The sequence below is a fragment of the Ambystoma mexicanum genome, chromosome 9 (assembly GCF_040938575.1).
Source record: "Ambystoma mexicanum isolate Mex_15411 chromosome 9, UKY_AmexF1_1, whole genome shotgun sequence".
In the NCBI taxonomy this organism is placed as follows: domain Eukaryota; kingdom Metazoa; phylum Chordata; class Amphibia; order Caudata; family Ambystomatidae; genus Ambystoma; species Ambystoma mexicanum.
The window spans coordinates 587,505,619-587,530,191 of NC_090931.1; the positions used below are offsets into that span (position 1 = coordinate 587,505,619).

Here is a 24,573-nt window from a genome sequence, read left to right on the forward strand (position 1 = left end):
ATCCATGCTTGAGCACGTTTGTGTTCTGCGAGGCAGCAAATGTGAGTTCTCTGTCTATTGTGGGTTACATGTACCTTTTATATACAGTCCAGCATTAATACTACAGGCTGCATACCTTCATGGATTCTATTGATAAAAAGTCTCCTGTATCTAAGCTAGAACAGTCTCTTTGTAGAGTGGTAATGTTGGCCTTCAATGGTACTTATTTATCATTCTGATTAGAGCAAGAATAAAGAGGGTAATGGGAATTACAGGGAGTAAACATCCTTATTTTTAATCCTGTGAGGCAGCATATAAACCTATGGGTTATGATTGCGGCAGGGGGAGGGGGCAGATATTCTTGATCACTTCATTCCTCTGGTTTGGTGGAGGGGGGCCCCAAAGATGTACGTGTACAGGGCCTCAAAAGTGCTTAAGATGGCCCTGACTGTCCCTCAGAATCTGAGACTAGAACCAGAGCATCTAATATGGAAGAAAGGCCTACATCTTTATTGTTTAAGAAAGCGTTAGCCATCAACTTTCGACAAATTCTTTTCTCAAATCAACTCCATACCAGGAATCAGGGCAGTTAGAGTGATGAACTCCTTTGTTAATTAATATGTCCACCAAGGACAGCATTTGCTATATTGCACAGCACTGTAAAAGTTAAAAAACTTTTGAAATCTTGCACTGTTGAGCAGTCTGCCGGGTATTTCATTACACCCCATTCTTTCTCCTCTACCCCATTTTCTCTGTGGTTTTTTACCTATTCCTGGTCCATAAGGCCAGGCAGCCTTAGGCCGGCCTCTGACCCTATCTTTCTGTTAATAGATCCTCTGGAAAAGACTGGAAGATATTGGTATTAAAGAATCAGCTCTGCACTGGATCACCTCCTTCCTCACATGGTAGAACAGAAACCACAATCTTGGGCCCCTATAATGCCTGGCCTCACCCACTTACCTGTGGAGTACCCCAAGAATCCACACTCTCACCTCTGCATGACAGCCCTACTTGACATCCTCAATAAATCTGGAATCTACTGCTACAACTACGTGGATGAAACTTAAATAATCTACAAATGTGTGAACCACTCATCACCAAATGATCCAGACATTAAAAAACTGCTTTGCACAGGTGGATGCATGGATGACAGCAAACAGACTAAAATTAACCCTAGAAAAACAGAGCTGAGTTTCTATGATCTTACAAGTTCTGGCTCCACCACAATCCCGTGGCCTGACAAGGTGGGACCATGCCCAAACTCATCAACAACAGTAAGGAATCTTGGACCGAAAATGGACAAAACCAACACTCTTGATCGACAGGTCAAACACATCGTCAGACACTGTTTCACCCAGCTGCGCATGATACGCAGCATCATACCTTACATAACTTTCAACCACAGGAGCACAGCCATCGTTTCTCTAATACTATCCAAACTAGACCATGCAAACAGTCTATATCTAAGACTCCCAGACTACCTAATGAGGAAATGACAAAAGAGTTTAAAATGCAGCGGCAAGTCTTCTCAGAATGAAGTGATTTGAACATATCATGCCAGCATTATGTACTCTCCACTGGCTACTCATGTAAAAAAGGGTTCATTTCAAAACCTAAGTAAGTTTCAACACTACACTCATTACAGAAGCACTAATAATAGTCCCGAACTTCAACAAGAAACAGCAAGGAGGTAACTCTTTCTCAGTTCTGGCCTCGAAATTGTGGAACAACCTACCCACACTTCTCTGCCTGTAGGAGAACCACCTGACTTACAGGAAACAGGTCAAGACTTAGCTTTTCAATAAACCACTTTTAAAGAAAAGAAAATAATAGTAACAGATTAAAAACTGTGCACCAGAAACTTGGGGTAATTTTCAACAAACATGTTTTTGAAACTCTTGGTACTACCATCTGCGACAAATAATGCAGACTTATGAAACCTCTCTTCCGTGGCGCTGATCTACAACTTTAATCTCAGTGAAATGCACCACCAAGAGCCAGAAAGTGAGAACTTTTGGCTGACCCCCACTTTCCACCATCTTATCCCCCAACTAACTTCACTACTAAAATCTTGCATTCTGACACCTCCCACATTCCTTCTGACGACCTCCTAGGTCTGTGCACTTAACAGATTCAGACCCTGTCCATCTTGCAACAACAACTACGCTGTTCATTTTTGCACTCCACAATCCAGGGGCTGCCCATATGGATAACCTGTACGGTCGGTACCAACGACGAACAACATAAAGATTTCTATATCGACACACAGGTAACGGGTACTTCCAATCTACATCCATCAACAGCAAAGTCTTCTGCATCCTCCTTCCTGCTTTCCGACTAACACACTGTGCCCTCCTTTCTTACAGAGTCACGTGCATCGAGGCCAACATTATTGGCTGAAGGGCACTATATAAGACCACTTTACATTGCATTCATCTATTAAGGCATAGGGGTTCAGGGTACTTTCTACGATGCCAATGCTTAGGAGTCGTGACTCCTCAAGGGGAGGGAGGGAAGCCTGTGAGTACTGTGGCAAGGGAGTTATGTGGATTAACATATGTCATTTTATCACTACGTCAGGGTAGCCTCCCTCACCACACTCCTTACTTCATTGAGGATTTACCCACTATTTCAGATGTAGCAACACTCATGCAGGACAATTCGCAATGAAAAACACCAGTCCAGAGTAGACTTCGACACCGGCACTTACTACATTGCTGAGAAATTGACAGTGTGTCACACTGTTCATCCAATCAATTTCTCAATCACAAGTCCCTTTTCCAGTATGCATTGTGATACGAATGTGGAAAGAGTCACCCATGTACCTGTCCTGCACTCGTCACATGAAGGTAACACCAGGACGTTATCCAATGGCAACCCCTTTTGGATTACCCTTGAATCTCAGCTGAAATGTCCTACTCACCTTGAGGTCCTTGGTCTTTTGGATTTATTGCCCCAATTTCACCCATTCCTATGTGGGCATAGGAGCCAGAGTGCCTCCTGTTATCCTTACGTTTCCTAGATAGCACATCAGAGGTACTTTGAGATGCCCCCTGATATGACCTATGTTGGGGCCTCAGCTTGGATGCACCAGAGGTTGGGGAAAGAGAGATGGACAACAACCCCCTCCTGAAGTATCATTGATAAGAGTAGGCAGCCACAGCCATTGCCAGGCAACCTTGAAGGAATGGTACAAACGTGGTTTACGGGTTCCGAGGCTCCATTTCCTTGTATGAGTCCCAGCAGGCCTTTTGTTGCTCATGATGGCGTTGGTGACGCATCGAACTGGGAGTGTATGTCTACAGGGTTTAGTTCACTGGTGCTACCATGGCCTGGCAGAGTCATAACTTTACTATAAACATAGTCCAGGATCCCATCAAGGTTCATGTTGGCCATCAATCATGGTTCCTCTGGTCCATAGCTTCTGGTCTTTTTTGTAATTGTCAACCCACCTGGTTCAAACCGGAAGTGTGACTGGGACCATATGGGCTAAAGTACCAGGTGAATCTAGATTTGGCAGGATTAACGGGCCAGGATTTTTTTTTTAAAACATAGTTTCTATGCATAGAGGACCCTCATTATCATGAAGAGTGTGACAAGGAAGGCGGCCTTGAGGTAATGCTGCTTTGAGTCATTCACATGTTCACATGTGCCTTTTGCTTCTTGGAATGTTAATCTTTAATCTTTCCAACCCTCTGCTGCCAACATGTAAAATTGGATACAAAAAAGATAACTAGATCTCCCTTCAAGTTAAGTCGATCTTCTGCAATAGTTTGTTTGTATAACGATATGATATGATGGGGTATTTATAATGCGCTTAATGCCCAGAGGTTTCTAAGCACGGACCCGGGAATTGAACCTGTGTTGCTGTATGTCCTTTTGCTTCCAAGGCGAGCACGTTGCTGCTGAGCTATCCTTCCAAGCTCCTACAGGCGATCATTAGTGGGATATCACCATGCCCAACCCCATGGGTCTGCAACCAGTGGCTCTCCAGATGTTTTAGACTATGACTCCCATGATCCCTCACCATGAACTATGCCGGCTATGACTGATGGGAGCTGTAGTCCAAAACACTGGGAGAACCAAAGGTTGCATTCCGAAGGCCCGTCCTTATGTGGTGAGCAAAGTGTGTTTAAGGTATTGAAGTAAGAAGGGACAGGGGCAAACTGCAGGTCCCCTAGCTGGAGTCAATGACAAAACAGCCCATGCCATTCTGCCCACTGCATCATTTTTGTGTACAAATGGAACGCTGACTTTTTGAACATTTCGCTGTTTGGCTTATACTGGCCGGCTGTAAAGGGAAAGAGTCTGTCGACTATGCACGGATTTAATACCATAGAAATGCACTGGCAATGCTGCACTAAATTAACGAAAGTGCGTCACTCCCCCCGGGCCTTCTCCCAGTTATAGTGTAAAATGCAATTAAAAGTAGCAAATCAATACCGGCTTCCTCAGGCTGTTCTCTGTGCACAGGCGGTGCCTGTTCCTGTCATTCTTCAGGGGAGGAGGGGCAAAGAATCACCAGCAGGAATGGGGAACAGTGTTGGCTCAGAAAGTGAGAGGAGAGGCCCACAGCATACTAGGTGAGTCCCAGCAGATGGAAGGCGGGACGTGTCAGCAAGCCATGGCCACAATGCGGCCATTAAGGGAAGATGGGGTGTTTCCTTATTAGCTTCCTTATCCTGGGCACTGCTCTGTATCACCCATCCACAGCTTTCTTATCCAGGCACTGCTATGTATCACCAATCCATGGCTTCCTTCTGTATCTGGGGCACTGCTCAGTATCGCCCATCCGTAGCTTTCTTCCTTATCGAGGCACTGCTCTGTAACACCCATCCAAGGCTTCCTTATCCTGGGCACTGCTCTGTATCACCCATCCATGTCTTCCTTATCCAAGGCCCTGCTCTATGTCACCCATCCATAGCTTCCTTATCCAAGGCACTGCTCTATGTCACCCATCCACAGCTTTCTTATCCGAGGCACTGCTATGTATCACCCATCCACAGCTTCCTTCTGTATCTGTGGCACTGCTATGTATCACCCATCCACAGCTTCCTTATCCAAGGCACTGCTCTATGTCACCCACCCACAGCTTTCTTATCCGAGGCACTGCTATGTATCACCCATCCACAGCTTCCTTCTGTATCTGTGGCACTGCTATGTATCACCCATCCACAGCTTCCTTATCCAAGGCACTGCTCTATGTCACCCATCCACAGCTTTCTTATCCGAGGCACTGCTATGTATCACCCATCCACAGCTTCCTTATCCAAGGCACTGCTCTATGTCACCCATCCACAGCTTCCTTATCCAAGGCACTGCTCTATGTCACCCATCCACAGCTTTCTTATCCGAGGCACTGCTATGTATCACCCATCCACAGCATCCTTCTGTATCTGTGGCACTGCTATTTATCACCCATCCACAGCTTCCTTATCCAAGGCACTGCTCTATGTCACCCACCCACAGCTTTCTTATCCGAGGCACTGCTATGTATCAACCATCCACAGCTTCCTTCTGTATCTGTGGCACTGCTATGTATCACCCATCCACAGCTTCCTTATCCAAGGCACTGCTTTATGTCACCCATCCACAGCTTTCTTATCCGAGGCACTGCTCTATGTATCACCCATCCACAGCTTCCTTATCCAAGGCACTGCTCTATGTCACCCATCCACAGCTTTGTTATCCGAGGCACTGCTATGTATCACCCATTCACAGCTTCCTTCTGTATCTGTGGCACTGCTCAGTATCACCCATCCATGCCTTCCTTATCCTGGGCCCTGCTCTGTATCACCCATCCACAGCTTCCTTTTCCAAGGCACTGCTCTATGTCACCCATCTGTAGCTTTCTTCCTTATCCAGGCGCTGCTCTGTAACACCTATCCAAGGCTTCCTTTTTAAGGCACTTTTCTGTTATGACTCATCCCCGTCTTCCTTATCCGCGGATCTGCTCTGTATCAGGGTTAGGACGAAATGTCTGAATACAATTTACCGACATAACAAAAAGACCTAAAACACACACCACCAAAAGTTCGAACTACCAAAAGTTCGAACTTTTTGTGGTATGTGTTTTGGTGGGTCGGTAAATGAAAAAAAAAAGCTGGGGGTGCGGGTTGTCCCCCACAACACCCCGCTCGCTTCACTGTACAGTATAGTGAGCGGAGGTTGCGGGGGACACCCCAGCAGCACACCCGACAAAAGAAAAAAAAAAAGAAAAGGACCCTGCGGTGCCGGTTCCCGATTACGGAAGTGAAAGGGTTCCTGTGCCGCAGGGACACAGCGCGTCTTAAAAGGTAAGAAGGGTGGGGGTATGTTGGGGGCGTGGGTGGGGGTGTGTTGTGGGTGTGTGGTGGGTGTGGGTGGGGGTGTAAGTTTGTAGGGTTTTGAAATGGATGTTTGCATGGGAAATATACGAACATTTTGTAGTGCATACATTCCCCATGCAAACATTTCCGTCGCGTGTTATTCCGGTTCGGAAATTTCACATAGATCCCTGTATCACCCATCCAAGGCTTCCTTATCCGAGGCACTGCTCCGTATCACCCATCCAAGGCTTCCTTATGCGAGGCACTGCTATGCACCACCCATCCAAGACTTCCTTTGTGACAAATCAACTTCCGGGGGTCCAATGGTCCAGGGATGAATATCGGTTTCTAAACCATCAATCAGCCTCACACCTCTAGTACACCAGAAAAGTACGAAGAGATTGGAAACACAAGCAAATTATAAACCTTCTTGTCCAATTTTGGTAACGTGTATGGATCGGCAAGCTTATCTACGAAAGGCCGTGAATCGTTAGTTGCAACACAGCGAAAATACAATGATTACCGAATGAGAAAAAGGACTGTCCAGTCAAGGCTGTATACAACTAACCATCTATTTATTATTATCTCAACAGACAGTTCTAGTACACTACGAAATACAACCCACCCTGTAAAGGAATGCTGAGGACAGAAAGCTTCAAAGAAGGAAAAGGGATGCACTCTTGATACTGACAAGAGGGTAGTCAGTATATTAAATAATTGCAACAGTTGAAGGATCCTCGGTTTCAGCACAAAGAGAGCAATGTGTCTTAAAATGTCTCTAGGAGTCTTCAGAGAAGGACCTGGGGGACAGAACCACAATGTACCTTGTGCTTGAAGGTGTTCTTGTTACTTGAGAGAGTCGAGTCAGTTTCATGGCACTTGGCAGCTTCTGCAACAGAGTTCAAGATGGCAGACAGCTACGGGTATCAAACGGCTGGAAGTTCGGTGAGCAAGGCTGCACACACGGCTGCAGGCTGGCCTACACAGTGGGTTGCATCAGTTATCGTTGTCTCAGTGTTGGTCAGCGGTTCGACTCGGAATGGGTTTAGCGACTGCAGTGTAAAAACAGTCAGTGGTGCAGTCAGTTGCAGCTCGAGGGGTCGACTGGCTTGAAAATATCCTTTAAGGTGGATGTCGGTAGATGCTTGTCGATGCACTTCTCCTAGCTTCTTCACTAGGCTTGGCAGACGACCCAAATCTGAGGAGTGTGTTGCAGGCAGCTGCCTTGTCCTTGGTTTCAGGTTCAGAGACTCTCTGGCACCTCCCACCTAGGAATCTTGCTGCAGAGCTAAGCAGAGCACGCTGTGTGCTGGCTGGGTACCGGTTCTGGAGCCGCTGGAAGGTCCTCTGTATTCGGCATCTTCCTCTGTTCGCTGAGAGATGTTTAAGGGAGGATCTTGGTTCCCTCTTGGAGGTCCTGACGTTCCTTCACTGGCGGAAGATGTAAGGCAGACTGTACCTTTACCCAGGGTCCAATGTTGAGTTCTTCTTGCTACTCCTTGCAAAGTCTTCAGATGATCTGCCAAAAGACGGGCTTGGCCCTCTTTTAAGGCCAAATGGACCATAGGAATTGGTGTAGGCTAAGCCTACCTTAATGAACCAATACTTGGTCCGCACCAACAATCTCCTGTATGTGTGAAGTCATAACCAGAGCGCTTTGCAACAGAAAAGGTAAAGGGGTGAAAACATGTAATACTAAGTCCCACCCATATTCCTGTCTGGTGTGGATCAAAGGGTCTCTCTGGTAAATGGAGCTCTCTGTGGTCCCTGATTAAAGTGGCAGGACTCATTTGAAGCTGTGGCGAGACCAGATTTTCTGGCTCTGTCAAACCACATACTCGTACCTTCTGAATGGGGTCCCCACTGCAGGGATGACTACTGTAAACCCACAGTCCCAGACATGACATTTCACTGTCACTCGATACTGAGGGCGAGAGCTGGTATCAGGTTGACATAGTTGCATCCTGTCTCCTTTGTTAGCCTCTGTAGCCAGGCCCCACGTGGGCCTGTTTGAATTACGTTCTGATTAGTATGCAAAGCGTTCACTAGCTACAGGGCCCAACAAAAGGACAGGATGGATCCATGGATCCTTTGTTAATTAATTAGGCTACCCATGGCAAGGGGAAGGTTTGGCCCTCCCCCTTCTTGAGATGCATTGTGTACTTCACTTGTCAGATCCCAAGTAAACATGACAGGGGAACTGCGCTTGTAGTATGTGTGCACCCAGAGTACACAGGTCTATGCGTATGTCATGAGGTGAGCATTAGAAAATGTGTGCAGATTAGCCCCACACATTTTCCGGAGGTTGATCTACCATCATTCAATTTCATTTTAAATTCAAAAAAACCCAAGGCGATAGCGCACCCACCGTGCAGATGGTCGATTTCTTCACATCCTTATCCGAGGACTGCTATGCATCACCATCCAAGGCTTCCTTATCCAGGCACTGCTGTGCATCACCCTTCCAAAGCTTCCTTATCCGAGGCACTGCTATGTATCACCCATCTAAGGCTTCCTTCCTTATCTGGGGTACTGCTCTATATTACCCATCCATGGATCTTTCCTCATCTGGAGTATTGCATCTTTCTTTGAGGCATTCCGAGCGTCCCATCTCATATGGAGCTCTGTGCTTTACCAGCCATCCTAGGTTCCCTTCTGTTTTGGGGGCACTGGCGTTTGAATTACCATTTACTTTCCCTTATTGCGATGACTGCTCACCTTCAGCTAGCCTAGGTTTCCTTCCTTGTCTGTGGCAATGTGCTCTTTCAGCCATCCCAATATCATTTCCTCACCTGGGACATTGTGTTGCTTCTACAACTCTACTCTTCCTTGTTTTGACAAAACGATGCTTCCTGTCCCATCTGAGGACCCTACACCATTGCTGCTTCCTTTCCGACCTGGCGACATTGCTCTGTTTCTGCCACCCTCTGCTTCCTTTCCCATCTAGGGGTATTGCTCCGTTTCTGCCACTCTGATCTTCCTTTCCCATCTGGTAGCATTGCTCGGTGTCTGCCAACCTCTGCTTCCCTTTCCATCTGGGGCATTGCTCCATTTCGGCCACTCTATTCTTCCTTTCCCATATGGGGGCATTGCTTCATTTTTACTGTCCTGTGCTACCACCTCAGGTGTGCTCTGTTTCTGCCCCTCCCCCACCTTTACCACCTGGAGACATTGAACTGCATGAGCCATCTTAGAATTGCTTCCTTGCCAAAGGCACTGCTCTCTTTTAACCATTCTCTGCCCACCTAGGACATTGATTGACCTGTAGATGCCACCCTCCCTAAGCTTCCTTGACCACCTGGGGGCATTGCTGTTTATGGGTAGCCTAGGCTCTCCTTGAACCATTGGTGACTCCTTTGCCCATCTGGGACATTGATCTGTAGATGCCACCCTCCCTAAGCTCCCTTTACCACTTAGGGGCATTGCTGTTTATGGGTAGCCTAGGCTCTCTATTAACCATTTGTGGCCCCTTTGTCAATCTGGCACACAGAGTGTCCTTCCTTTTGTAGGAATTTGGTGATCCATATATTTGCACCATATCCGGGAAATTCCTTTCTTTCTACCACCCTACACATCATTACTTCCTAAGAGAATTGCTTTATTTCTACCATCCTTAATTATTTCCTTTTCTGGGAGAATTCCTTCCTTTTTTGGTTCTTGTGCCATTTCATCCATCTTTATCCCGGACATTGCTTTGTTTTCACCTCCGTAAGAACCATATATTGGGCCTCATCATAACCTTGCCGGTATTCTGGCGGTAAACCCGGCAGGATACCGGCAAAAGTCATTACCGTTTCTGGCATTTAGTCAAGCGGCACTGCCGCCAGATTACGGGTGCCGAGTGCGGTGTTGATCTCCATTCATGGAGTCTGATGGGACTCCATGATGGGATTTGCCTTCCTTACCGGCACCGGCAATACCATTGCTGGTAATAACGGCTTTTTTGCCACTGGGGCAACTGCTTTACCTCCAGGTGCCCCACCGGCAAACCTGTAGTCGGCCGGTCCGGTAAAGTGCCATTATACATCAATACCAGCACTTTCTTACTAGACCGTCCAACTTAGAATGAGGCCCATTGTGTGGGATTTGGCTTCTTTCAGGCATTCTCTAGTTGCTCCTTTAGAGAGGCACTCCCCCACCCCCTTTATAAAGCATCCACAGCTCACAGCTTCGGCCCTTATAGGGAGCATCGCTCCCTCTGGGCCCTCAATGGCTTCCGTCTATTTCTTAGGACCTCCCATGGAGCATTGTGTGACTCCACAGAGTGCTGCACTGGCAGTGACAGTGTCATCCAGGTCATCCTCTGCATTGGTTCAGGATCCCTGGTCAATCGCCTTTTATGACAGGCTGCACCCAGGCACACCTGAAAGTGTGCACACAACACAAGAACACAACAGAAGGCGTGTACAGCCACCGCTGGAAATGCAAGATGGAAGCCTAGCAGGGCCAACCTTCCCGTATTTTGCGGGACTCTCCCGTTTTGGAGGACTCTGTCCCGTGCCGGATGGGTAACCGTCCCGTCTCCTTTCATTTATCAGTCTCGACTTGGTATGAAAAAGTTTGAATACCACTGACCGATTAATTTGAATACCACTGACCGATTGTTTAATTACCAATTGGGGACGGGCCAAATGTGAATGAATGCCGTGACGTCATGGCCACCTTGTGGGCAAGTGTCCCGAAAAATGATTTCAGAAAGTTCCCGCCCTAAAGGAAACACGGCCAACACGCAACACAAAATGGCGAACACCAATCTGCATTCTGCGAACGGCATGAGTGTGGCGAAACCTACTAAGATATATATGGTTCCATGTCTTTGGTCCGATGAGATTTACTGTGCAGGGCCTTTCTCTCGCTGCCCGACCATTGCCCCACCCTGACCTGCTTCTTCAAAGGATGGTCCCTCCCTCGACTCCCCATCCCCTGCACTACCAGAAAGGGGGGGGTTCCCCTTTCACACCTCCTCCTTACTGTACCCCAGTGGCGTGTCCACACTCTTTTGACTGGGGTGTCCCAACTGGGGCACTGACTTATGCAGAGGTGGCATGAAGTACGAGCGCACACATTTATTATTAATTTATTTGCATTTTTAAAGCGCTCACACAGCCCACGGGCATCGAGGCACTGTTACAGCAATTGTTTGTTTAGTAATTGTTTTTTGTCTAAGTTGCGTATTTATAACGCGCTTAAATACCCAGAGGTTTCTAAGCGTGGACCCGGGGATCAAACCTGTGTTGCTTCGTGTCGTCTTGCTTCCAAGGCTAGCACGTTGCCGCTGAGTTCGGGACACACACATAATGATCATAGTTTAGGATAATGAGGTGGCACATGGGGTGGTCAATCAGATTCCAGGGGTAGCACGTGCCTCCCCAGGCCACTCCCTGAACACGCCACTGCTGTACCCCCACACTTACTTGTGCCTGCAACCGTCATCCCGGTGCTGCGTGCTGCCCCACGTCAGCCTCTTCTTTGCCGCCCGACTACACCTCTCCATGTCACTGCCCCAAAAGACCCAGTTTACACGCCTTTGCATTGGGGTCACAATCCTCGATGCAAAGGCGTCGACGTAGAGAACTACATGGCAAAGTCGGCGCAGAGAGGATAGGTCACAAAATGAACTACATTTAAGTTTTTGTTTATCCAGCCTTTTTTTGTCTCCTGTTGCGAAGAAATGATTCATTCGATTTCCACAGTAACGTTTTCCCTTTGGTTGTCAGACTCCACTCGGATCCCGAATTCTACTTTTTTGTTCTAATACTTGTTTTACCCTCCTTCATCTTGGAATATGCAAACCTGATGTTGCATCCGCCCTGCGTCCCGCTACGCGGTGATGCAGGGCGCTCCAATAAAAGCCCCGCCCCCGAGTACGGGAGGCAGTTCCGGGCATATTATCACAGTGTGTGCTGCGTGTTTATTCAGCTCCCGCAGGAGCTGCGACACAGGCCGCACGGCCTATCTTTCACTCTATGCCCGCCCCGCGTGCACTGGTCCGCGGGGCTTCCATGCAACAATGGCGACGAGGTGGAGCTCGTGAGACACATGCGCTCGGCAAATAACAGAATGCAGATGGCCCGCAACCATCGCGCATACATTTTTGGACACCTGGTGGGGGGGGAGGGGCCACACACGTGACCCCCCACCCCAAAAAAAAAAAACATTTTTTTTCTCCTTCTCTCTCTCGGTGCCATCCGCTCACCAAGGGCAGATGCAACACACCAGCATCCACCAGGCACGAGGTGAAGGGTGCCCCCCTTCCCCCATCCGGATGTGGAAGCACCTGGTCCCCCATCCACCTCCCCAGGGACCTGGAGCTCCAGGAAACTTCACTGGAGGCCTGCAACTGGCATAACGTGCCTGACCTGACGGGAGCGCATGAGGTGAGCGCCGGATCTGGCCACCACTGCGCAGTGGTACAATCCGCGGATTTCGCCCAAGGATCCACACCGAGGAAGAACAAGAGCACTACGACATGGCGACTGGGAAATCCACCCCTGGAACCGGCACGCCGTCAAGAATCACGGCAAACCTGTCAATGTCATCACCACAGCCTCGCCCACAAGGAGGTTCATCAGTACTGGTCCAACCATTCGACCCCTTCACAGACCCGTCGTCAAGTGGACCCAGGTGGCAGCTATGGATCCAAAAGTTCGAAATGGCGATGGAATGCAAGGACATAACGACTGGCAGGAAGATGAAGACGCACCTGCTGCTAAGCGTGGGCGATGAGGTACTCCGCATTTTCAATTCCCTAAACGTTGACGATGGCCAGGACGCATATCTGAGTGCAAAAGATGCCCTAACATCGCACTTCCTCCCACAACTAAACCCGGACTATGAGACATTCATATTTTGCAATACTATTCAGGCAGAGGATGAAACACTGGATGCCTACCACACACGGTTAAGGAAGTTGGCCATGTCCTGTGAATTTACCAACGTCGAGAAAGAGATCCGGAGGCAAATCATTAATGGCATCCAATCGGAAAAGCTGAGGCGGATGGTGCTTAGTGGGAGAGGCATTCCCCTCCAATGGATACTCGAATTGGGACGACAAAGGGAACTGGCACACACCAGGGCTGCCAACATGGGGGCCAGGCTACATAAACTGCAACCCGCCCTCACCACAGCTATGGTGTCCCAGATCACCAACAGACAAGTCACAAGGGACGAGGTTGGCGGTGGCTACGCTCAAAACCGGTGGAATGTGGTTGGTGTGGTGGACCGCGACATGGCCGACGAAACTGCCCCGCGCAAGGTACCACATGCGGAGCATGTGGCAGGAAGGACCACTATGCGAATGTATGCAGGTCAGTGGGCACCACGGCACAGCCCTCACAGAACCCTCAGGAAAAGAACGCAGCCAAGAAGAAAAAGCAGGCCAGCGCAAGGAGGGTCGATGCAGCCAATTCCTCAATGGAGGAAGACGGCGATGATGTCTCGGGCATGCACCATGACCCTGGTAAGGGAAAAGACAGAAAAGGGAGGAAGATCTACCTGGTGTCTGCATTGAACCAAGGTCAAGCACCACAGAGAAAGACTGTCCGAAGGCGTAAGTGCGTAGTCACCATCCAAAACCAGCAGGTTCTGATGACCATCGACACGGGTGCCTCGGTGAACGTCATGCCCACAAGCATATTCCAGACACTAAAACCACAACAAGATCTAAAGAGCACGGACATACTGCTGTTTGCGTACGGCAGCCGGAAGCCCCTACCAGTCATTGGCAGGTTCCGCAGCACTCTGGTCCATGGCAAAAACAGGCTATGGTCGAAAATCTACGTCGTGAAGGCGGGGATCGAGAGCCTTCTGAGTGGGGACGCAGCGGAGGATCTGGGGGTGGTCAAGTTCATCTGCCAAGTCGATGAGGTAAAAGAGGTGGAAAACATCTTAAGTCAATACCCCAAGCTGCAAGACGGGATAGGGTGTTTGAAAGGCAAGACCATCAGACTGCATATTGATGAATCGGTACAACCGAGAGCAGTAAGGCACAGGAAAACACCATTCCATATGCGGGAACAAGTGGAGAGAGAACTCAAAGCACTGGAAGATGCCGGCATCATGGAGGAGGTCACAGGGCCCACACCATGGGTCTCTCCAATGGTGGTAACAAGGAAGCCCAAACAGCCTGGAAAAGTCCTGATTTGCATAGACATGCGTCTCCCGAACACTGCCATTCAAAGGGAACGCCACATCACACCCACGATCGATGAAATCGTGGCCGACCTTACAGGGTCATGTGTCTTCTCCAAAGTTGATCTGAAGGCGGGGTACCACCAGCTCAAACTTCACAGGGATTCTCGCTACATTACGACTTTCTCAACGCATCTAGGGCTGTGAAGGTACAAACGCCTGAGCTTCGGGATATCGTCAGCGGCCGAAGTTTTTACAACAAACCATTCAAGAAGTCATCAGAGGCATACCCGGTGTCCTTAACGTGAGCGACGATATCCTGATTCACGCTCCTGACAGGGAACAACATCTCAAGAGGCTGCAGACCCTACTGGGCAGGCTAGAAGACGCTGGATTAACCATCCACAGGGAAAAGTGCGAATTCCTCAGATCTGAAATCACTTTTTTTGGTTACAAATTCGGCAGCACAGGCATCTCCCCTGATCCCAGAAAGTCGCAGATATTCAGGCCGCAAGCCCGCCAATGACTCCCACTGAAGTACGTAGCTTCCTGGGCATGGCCACCTACTGTGGCAGGTTCATCCGAAACCTGGCCACTCTTTCTGAGCCCCTACGCGAACTGACCAAATTGAATACCAAGTGGGAGTGGGGGCAGGAGTGCCAGTAGGCCTTCGAAAACATCAAGGAATCCCTGTCTGTCGAAACAAAAATGGCGTACTACAACACTGAGCTCCCCACAGAACTGTTTGTGGATGCGAGCCCAGTAGGGATCGGAGCCATCCTGATGCAAGTAACTAAAGAGGGGGAAAAAAGGCCCATCGCGTACGCTTCGAAAGCCCTCACGGCGACAGAACAGAGATACTCCCACATTGAAAAGGAGGCCATCGCCGTGCTGTGGGGGTGTCGGCATTTTCATCTCTACCTATATGGACGCCGATTTACGACGATCACTGATCATAAACCCCTACTACCCATTTTCATGGGTACGTCGTCACACCCGCCGGCAAGGATCACCAAATGGCTGCTCCACCTTCAGCAGTACAACTTTGAACTGGTCTACCAGCCGGGCAGCGTAAACCCGGAAGATTTCCTCTCAAGGCATCCTCGAGCGGCAAGCCCACAAGAAGTCCAAGTGGCCGAAGAGACCGAGGAGCATATATGCCAGATGGTATGCGCCATGAGGCCAAAGGCCGTCAGCATCGAGGACATTGAGTCGGAGACTCACAGAGATCCTTGCTGTGACCTAGTGAAGGATGCTATCATTTTAGGCGATTGGAAGACGTTCATGAAGCACACAAACAACAGAACGGTGGAAGCGAAGGGTTTTCTATCCGCCATGTTCACCGTCAGACAAGATTTGTCAATCACCGAGAGCGGACTGCTGCTAAGAGGAAATCGCATCATCATCCTATTGAGCATACAAGACAGGATAGTGGCATTAGCCCACGAGGGACATCAAGGGATGTCACGGATGAAAGCTCGGATCAGGCACAGGGTATGGTTCCCACAGATCGATGACTGGGTCGAGACACTCATAAGCACGTGCCTACCCTGCCAGATAACTGGGGCCCCACCGGAACCAGAACCAATTCTGTCAGCAGAACGTGGCCGCGCCCGATGGGAGGCCATTAGCATTGATTTCTGCAAGCTACGGGAAGGCCTCTACCTTTTGATGGCAATCGATGACCACTCCCGTTACCCAGAAGTCGAAATAGTTGAATCCACAGCAGCGGAGGTGGTCATCCCGGCCATAGAGAAAATGTTCGCAACCCATGGTCTGCCAACCTCCATTAAAAGTGACAATGGGCCCCCCTTCACGGGGGAGGAATTCAAACAGTATCCTTATGAACTCAATGTAAAATACCATCACATCATGCCGAGGTGGCCCCAGGCAAACGGGATGTAGAACGATTCATGAGGACCATAAACAAAGTGTTAAGAGTGGCGAGGGCGAATACCAGCCTGTGGAAGATTGACCTCTACCGTTTCCTATGGAACTATCGAGTCACCCCCCCACAGCACGACAGGCATACCGCCTGCAGACCTCATGTTTGGAACAGTCATCAAATCCTCGATTCCGCATCATCCTAGCAGGACCCCGGATGAGGTCAACGAAGAGCGCACAGAAAGGAGGAGATGGAGCGCCAACGCCCACATGAGCGACAAGAGGAGGGCGAGGCCCTCCAGTCACCAAGTGGGTGACCAAGTGGTCATGCTGCGTAATCCAACAAGGTCGAAACTGGACACTTGGTATGAAGAGCTCCCATGGACCGTCAGTGGCAGGCAAGGAACCATGGTGACTGTGACAAGAGAACGCCGCCAGGTGACGAGAAATGCGTCATGGTTGAAGGCGGTGCCAAGGAATCTGCGGACCGATGGCGAGTGCCACCAGGAAGACTAAGAAGTTCAGCCCAGCGAAGAAGAGCCTGTGTCCATCCAGGACGAGGCAGGAGCGGGTGACAGAACTTGGGAACAGTTGAGCGAGCCAGACCTGGGGGACCCGGACAGTGAAGGTGAGCCACCCACTGGGTCAGCGGGGGCTAGCCCCCGAGTAGGGCGGTATGGTCTGAGAACTGCTACAAAACCGCCCGCACGGCTCAATGACTATGTGTGGTAGTCAGCCCCCGTAGATTATGAACAGTAAGGACTGGGTGGTTTTCTGACATTTGCGTATTTTTTGTGAGTTGATATTAGTGCATTTGTGTTATTGTTGTTTTGTTTACAATAAAGGAGGAATGTTGCATCCGCCCTGCGTTCCGCTACGCGGTGACGCAGGGTGCTCCAATAAAAGCCCTGCCCCGAGTACGGGAGGCAGTCCGGGCATATTATCACAGTGTGTGCTGCGTGTTTATTCAGCTCCCACCGGAGCTGCGACACAGGCCGCGCGGCCTATCTTTCACTCTATGCCCGCCCCCGCGTGCACTGGGCCGCGGGGCCTCCATGCAACACCTGGTTCTCTCTTTGTAAAATTAAAAATGAAATGAAGATAGATAAAAAAGCACAGAAACAAGTTGAGCTACATTTATAGTATACACACGCGCCATCTTGACATCTTGAATGAACCTACACACTGACCAACAGATTTCAAGGTGGCAACTTGATGGGCCCCTTCCCCCACCTCCCAAGTGAACTCAGCTTCAGGCCCCACTTGCTAGACATTTCTAGCTACGCCTCTGTGTAGGCCCCTACAGCGAACTGGGGACTACCAGACCTGGGTGAAACACTGAACAGACTTCTCAGGTATGCCACGTAGGGAAATGCCATGTTTAATGAGACGTTATTCACAGAAAAACAGCTGCGATCATGTGGTTTAGGAATAAAATGTCTGGGGTCCTACCGTTGCCAGCAACGACTGCTTCCCCCTCTTGGCAGTCCGCGTTTTTGGTGCACACCGCGTCGAAAATGCCGGCGCTCTGCAAAAGACAAGAAAGCTGGACATTATACATGGCACGCGACACAACACGCAGAGGCGAGGGCAGCTCAAAATAGAGGTCCACCCTGGTTCGGCGCCACTGTTTTGCTGCAGGCCGGTTTTGTTGCAACTGCTTCATCGCGGTGGCCATTTCGGCATGCCCATATTGGCGCAGAAGTCTTTATGGCGCCGCCGATTTTGGCACGAGGGACGTTTGGACGTGGCTGACATTGCAACCACATTGAAACGCACTCGCGCCAAATACAAATGTATTACTTGCCACACATGATGCTCTTTGACAGGTACTATACCTGTTAACATGTTTAATTTGTGACAAATAATTATTTAAAAAAACACACGTTGCTGCAGTGCTAGAGAGCTGCTGGGCTGGCTGGTAGCACGGGGTGCTGCCGTGGGAGAGAGTTGCTGGACTAGTTGAAAGATTGGTGTGCCACAGTGGTATAGAGGCACTGGGTGAGCTGATAGGTGAAGGTGCTGAAATGCTAGATAAAATTAAGGAAACATGGCGATACTACACTGTGTTGCAGTGGTAAGGAGGTGCTAGGCTGGCTGATAGCTCATGGTGCTGTAGTGGTAGAGAGGTGCTGGGCTAGTTTCAAGCTTGGTGTGCCACGGTGGTAGAGAGGCACTTGGCGAGCTGATTGCTCAAGGTGCTGCAATGCTAGAGAAAAGGAAAGATGGCGGATACCGCACGATGCTGCAGTGGTAAGGAGGTGCTGTGCTGGCTGATAGCTCGTGGTGCTGTGGTGCCATAGAAGTTCTGGCTGCAGTGATAGAGATGATAACTCAGGGGGCTGCAATGCCAGAGAGATGTTGGCTGCAGTGCTGGAGAGGTGCTGGGCTGGATGATAACGCAGGGGGCTGCAATGCCAGATAGATGTTGGCTGCAGTGCTAGAGAGGTGCTGGGCTGGATGATAACTCAGGGGGCAGCAATGCCAGAGAGATGTTGGCTGCAGTGCTAGAGAGTTGCTGGGCTGGATGATAACACAGGGGGCTGCAATGCCAGAGAGATGTTGGCTGCAGTGCTAGAGAGGTGCTGGGCTGGATGATAACTCAGGGGGCTGCAATGCAAGAGAGATCTTGGCTGCAGTGCTAGAGAGGTGCTGGGCTGGATGATAACGCAGGGGGCTGCAATGCCAGAGAGATGTTGGCTGCAGTGCTAGAGAGGTGCTGGGCTGGATGATAACGCAGGGGCTGCAATGCCAGAGAGATGTTGGCTGCAGTGCTAGAGAGGTGCTGGGCTGGATGATAACGCAGGGGGCTGCAATGCCAGAGAGATGTTGGCTGCAGTGCTAGAGAGGTGCTGGGCTGGATGATAGCTCAGGGGGCTGCAATGCCAGAGAGATGTTGGCTGCAGTGCTAGAGAGGTGCTGGGCTGGATGATAGCTCAGGGGGTTGCAATGCCAGAGAGATGTTGGCTGCAGTGCTAGAGAGGTGCTGGGCTGGATGATAGCTCAGGGGGCTGCAATGCCAGAGAGATGTTGGCTGCAGTGCTTAGAGAGGTGCTTGGCTGCAGTGCGTTGGCTGCATTGATGCAGAGGAATTTGGGCGGATAGCATAGAGGAAAAGCATACTCGTCCTTGGCACTTAAAGTTAAGGCTCCTCATTACTGGGGTGCATCAGTACCCATTTGCTTCAGATTATTATTAAATATCCATGATGTGTTATCTTTCCTTTTCAAACTGTAGTTTAATGGAAGGCTTTGATTTTAAACCATAACACAACAAAAAATATAATATTAAAAAAAGTAAGGTCCAAGGGGCCAATGAAAGACACAAGCTGCATCGTGGAATAGCCGATTGCTATACACTGGACGCCGTGTTATTATATTCTGTTACCATTCTAAACATTATTTTATTTATTTATATATTTATTTTTAACGCGCCAAGGGCCTCTACCCTGCCCATATTGTAAACAGGCTCCTGGTCATTGGACCCCGCAGGTGCAGTGGTTTCTGAAGATATCCAGAAAACCATAGAAAGACTCCTTTCCCGTATGTACGATCTGTACCCGCGGAAAAGTGTGGTAATTGCAGGTGATTATAACGCCCACATTTCCCCTCTTGAACCCATGCTCCATTCGGATCCTGAATTAGATCTAAACACGAATCCTGTTAAGTCATGTAGGAAAAGGGGAGATCAAGGGTGGGGGCAGTTTTTAAATACTCATGACTTGGTATGTCTGAACAGTAATCCCAGGGAAACAGCTCATTAGCCTATACATGGACTAACCTTAGGGCTTCTTCCTGTATAGATTATGTTTTTACTGATTCTGCCTTGTGGCCCACGTTAGTCCCCTCAACATACTCTATACAGTGGTCATGCTTTCATCACCTGGTCACAATCACTGCTTGACCCTCTGAAATTCCAGCAAATTGGGGCAAATATTGCAGTGAATAGGCAGTGTGATCAGATCATTTGGTTGGATAGTGATGTAAGAAAAGTACATTTATTCATTTGTTCCGGCAACTTATCATTGGAGAAATGGACTTGCGAGCCACGATGTAGACGCTCGCCGGGTGTTTACACTTGAATCATGTGAAACCTAACGATAATAGCATGAATTTTGGGATTTTTGATATCGCAATACACCTGCGGGAGAAGGTCTATCGTAAGGCCAGAGCAACAGCCAAGAAAGATCTCAGTCTGCCTTGTGTCGACAGAGCGGCACAACTTCGTCTGCTCCTGACCCAGTACAAGAACTGGATAAGGCAACATAGGCATTCCTTTAATAATATCAAACTGGAAGTTCCTGTTCGGACGACTAAAGGCCAATGGCAACAAAAAATGTTGGTTGAGCTATAGGAACTTTCTTGCAGGCACTATCTATCCCTCAGAGCTATAGGAACTTTCTTGCAGGCACTATCTATCCCTCAGAGCTATAGGAACTTTCTTGCAGGCACTATCTATCCCTCAGAGCTATAGGCACTTTCTTGCAGGCACTATCTATCCCTCAGAGCTATAGGAACTTTCTTGTAGGCACTATCTATCCCTCAGAGCTATAGGAACTTTCTTGCAGGCACTATCTATCCCTCAGAGCTATAGGCACTTTCTTGCAGGCACTATCTATCCCTCAGAGCTATAGGAACTTTCTTGCAGGCACTATCTATCCCTCAGAGCTATAGGAACTTTCTTGCAGGCACTATCTATCCCTCAGAGCTATAGGAACTTTCTTGCAGGCACTATCTACCCCTCAGAGCTATAGGAACTTTCTTGCAGGCACTATCTATCCCTCAGCTGTTGAACCTTATATCAGAAGAGAAGTGGGCTGGGAATATGGAGGAAGTATATCATGATGCCAAATTGGTGAAACTAGTGGTGGAACCCCCCACCTTTATGGTTGGGACCACCACTGGGTTCGAGGCTGACGACATTATAGAGATCATAAAGAAGTTGAAGGCCTCTAGGGTACCCGGCCCTGACGCTATCGCAAATGTCATCATCAAGGCAAATCCATCTTTTTGGGCAACCATATTGTCCTCATTATACCAACGGATAATGGCCAGTGGCAGGATTCCAGCGAGTTGTAGGGTGTCCATCCTGGTCCCTGTATTTAAAAAAGGGGACAGGATGGACCTCTCCAACAATAGACTACTGGCCATGCTGGACTCAAGTTCCAAATTATTTGCACCCCTGATCCTGAAAAAACTTAATAGGCGGGTAGAGGAGAAGGGAATCCTGAAGAAATTCCAAACAGGATTTAGAAGGGCACATTGTACACCCCATACGATATGTGCCCTTTATTACATCATGGAAAGTATACAGATGCCAGAATAAAAGACTTTATGTCTGTTGCATCAATATACCAAGGCCTTTGACTATGTCTCACGTCCGTTGCTATGGAATAAGTTGAAACACTGGGGTCTGGACCTGTTTCTTTTATATTATATAAAATGCTATATAGTGACACCTCAGTAGTTGTCCGTCTGAATCAGGACAAGGCCCTCACCCAACCCATGGCTACCAATCAGGGACTTAAACATGGGTGCATACTTGCACCCCTGTTATTTAACTTTTATGTCTCTGATATGGATGATGTGATGCCATTGGTGCGTAATTTCCCTCCCTGCATAGGAGGTGAATTAACACCATGGCTGACCTACGCCGACGATACCGTGCTTTTAGACTTCACTCCAATTGGACTCCAGCGATCCATCAATGCACTGTCTTCCTTTGCGACTAGGAACTACTTGGAAATCAATACCTCCAAATCTAAGATATTAATCATTGGAAGCAGATCCATTAGAAAACTCCACTTTATTTGGAAATTGGCCCACACTGCTCTTTACTTGGGCTTCCCGATTAAATCCCCTACTGTACTTGCCTTTTTTGGTGACCATATTATATCTAAAGCCCTGAAAAAGTGGCTGGTCATCAAAAGGTGTTTTAGCCAGGAAGGGTTGAAACAATGTGGAGGGCCTGATGGCCATTTATCGTACCAGTATCACTCCGGGGATCCTCTATGGTTTGGAGGCTTTACCTGATCGCCCGTGGAGTGGCTGGAAAGAATGGAGGGGAAAATACCTTGCACCATGCTGGGTGCCCCTAGCACAGTACCAGTCAAGGCACTAAGGTGCGAACTGGGACTTCCATCAATCAGGTCATTGTGGCTTTTACAGCGCTGCAGGTTTCTCTTGCAAAGTTTTTTTTTGCTTTCCACACTAGTACCCTTTTGCGGGTCATTGCCCAAAGTATGCAGGAAGGGGGCCCTAATGCATTTGTGCAAGAACTGCAAAGGTCTGCATTAATGCCCTCTCTCTGGAAATGATGCTGAACTCACCCCATGTGCTGACCCTGTTAAAAAACAAAACTGGAGACTGGGACAGAGCTGACAATATGTCAAAATTGCAGGGAAAAAGATTCCACCAATATTGTCTGCAAGGCTTCCAGCTGGAGTCTCCATGCCCATATTTATCCAAACTATGTGCAGGTAATCTGAGAAGATGCATTATCTATATGTGCTTCAATATGCCCCCTACCCTCGAACACACTGGTAGCAGGGCTAAAACTCCCTATGACGAAAGACTTAGCCACATGTGCCATGGCTCGGTTGAAACCAGCCGGCATGCATTAACCTCTTGTCCAATCTTGAAGTCGCAATATCATAAGAGATACCGGGCACTGGATAACCATGAGGAATTTATAGAGACTGATCAATTTTGGAGTGACCTTTATGCGGCAGAATACCTGGTCATAACATCAGTGGCTTTTTACATCTGGAAGGAGGCACTGACCTTATATTCAGTTGCGCTTTAATGGTGACGTCTTTTCTCCAATATATTTTAGTAGGGAGGTAATTGCCTTGTTTTTATGCCTTGGGGAAAGCAATAAAAGCACTCCCTTTTTTAACACTAGACGCTTATTTGTAGAGGTTGGGATTTCCCACCACTATTTGGTTCCTATCTATTAGGGTAATTTTTGTAATTTGATGTACGATTGAAATGTTTAATAATTGCATTAGCAATTTTTTAGATGCACTGAATTTTTTGTGATTAAATGTTTTGTAACAAATACTTTTTACTGATAATTTGAATTGTGTTTTTTAATATTGTGTAATCTGCTTAAGGGTTTTTTTTCTAACCAAATGCACAATAAAAAATAAAATCCAATTTTACATAAGCACTTTTATTTGGCTGATTCCCTCCAAACTCTTAAACTCCCTGTTTAAAAAGATATATAATAATATCATTATAGTTATAAGCTAATCATTAAGGATATCTGTTTTCCCTGTAATAATCTTTCCCAAAAATGATCAGTCTACAAAGAAGGAACATGATGTCCAAGTCTTGCACAATAGTAATCCTGTATTGATCTGATTGCTGGGCGCTCTTCACACAGGTGCTGTAAAATCTGTTCTGAATCCTCGTCCAGACATATTCTGAAATGTCTTCCCCTTCTTTGGATACCAGTTTCTGCTCCTAGCCTTTCGATTTTATTCAATTGATGAAAACGAACCTTTATACAGAAGTTCCTCTCTTCAACTCCAGGAAATCTATAATAGGCCTGAGGTGTGCATGATTTTGAAATAGATGTTAAATAAAGTTCCATTGTCACCAGTTTGCCCAGTGCATTAGAGGGTGACACCAGTCATAATCTTGCATTTTGCACTTTACCTCGTACATACCAATTCCTTCTTTAAACATTGCAGAATCACATCCTATTTTAGAGAGAGAGAGAGAGAGAGAGAGAGATTTTTTTCATGATAACCATTCCTATGGGCCAGATATTTGGGGCGTAAATGAGATGTGCTAGTGCATCTCCTCACTTGCGCCAAAAAAACGTTTCAGCCCAACTCTCAAATGGCATCTTAGATGCACTCATTCAGATGCCCCTTCCCCCCCTTTGCGCAAATAAGGGGGGCCTTTCTGGCCATTTTAAAGTGCATCCCCAATTCACAAACAGACTGCGCTTCAAAATGCCCAGAAACAGGGGCACCCCCCCTGCTCCTTTGGAAACAGGTACAGGAGTAGGTGCAAATAATGGCAGGGCCATCTCTGACTTGATGATTTGTTTTTCAAGTGTGACAGCCATGCGTTAAACCGCTGCTGTCGTACTAGCATTTCCATCCCCCAAATGATTTTTCTTTTTTTTAGTCATTTCACCGAAACGAGCCTATTAACGGCCAATCTTGGTGAAATGCCCTTATGTTCAGGGACGTCATTTCACCAAAATGCCTGGGGTAGCGGAAGTGACACCGCATGACCCTTGACCTCTGAGATTACAG

At 48.2% G+C, this 24,573-nt stretch overlaps 1 protein-coding gene across 2 annotated transcripts in view; it reads right to left on the bottom strand.

Moving 5' to 3' along the window:
• Positions 1-24,573, bottom strand: part of P2RX5 (purinergic receptor P2X 5) — a 354,731-nt gene that overhangs the window by 124,406 nt on the left and 205,752 nt on the right. For both annotated transcript variants that reach the window (XM_069615208.1, XM_069615207.1), the window contains exon 4: positions 17,754-17,829. In XM_069615208.1, the coding sequence (XP_069471309.1) occupies positions 17,754-17,829 (76 nt within the window). The remainder of the gene's footprint in view (positions 1-17,753; positions 17,830-24,573) is intronic.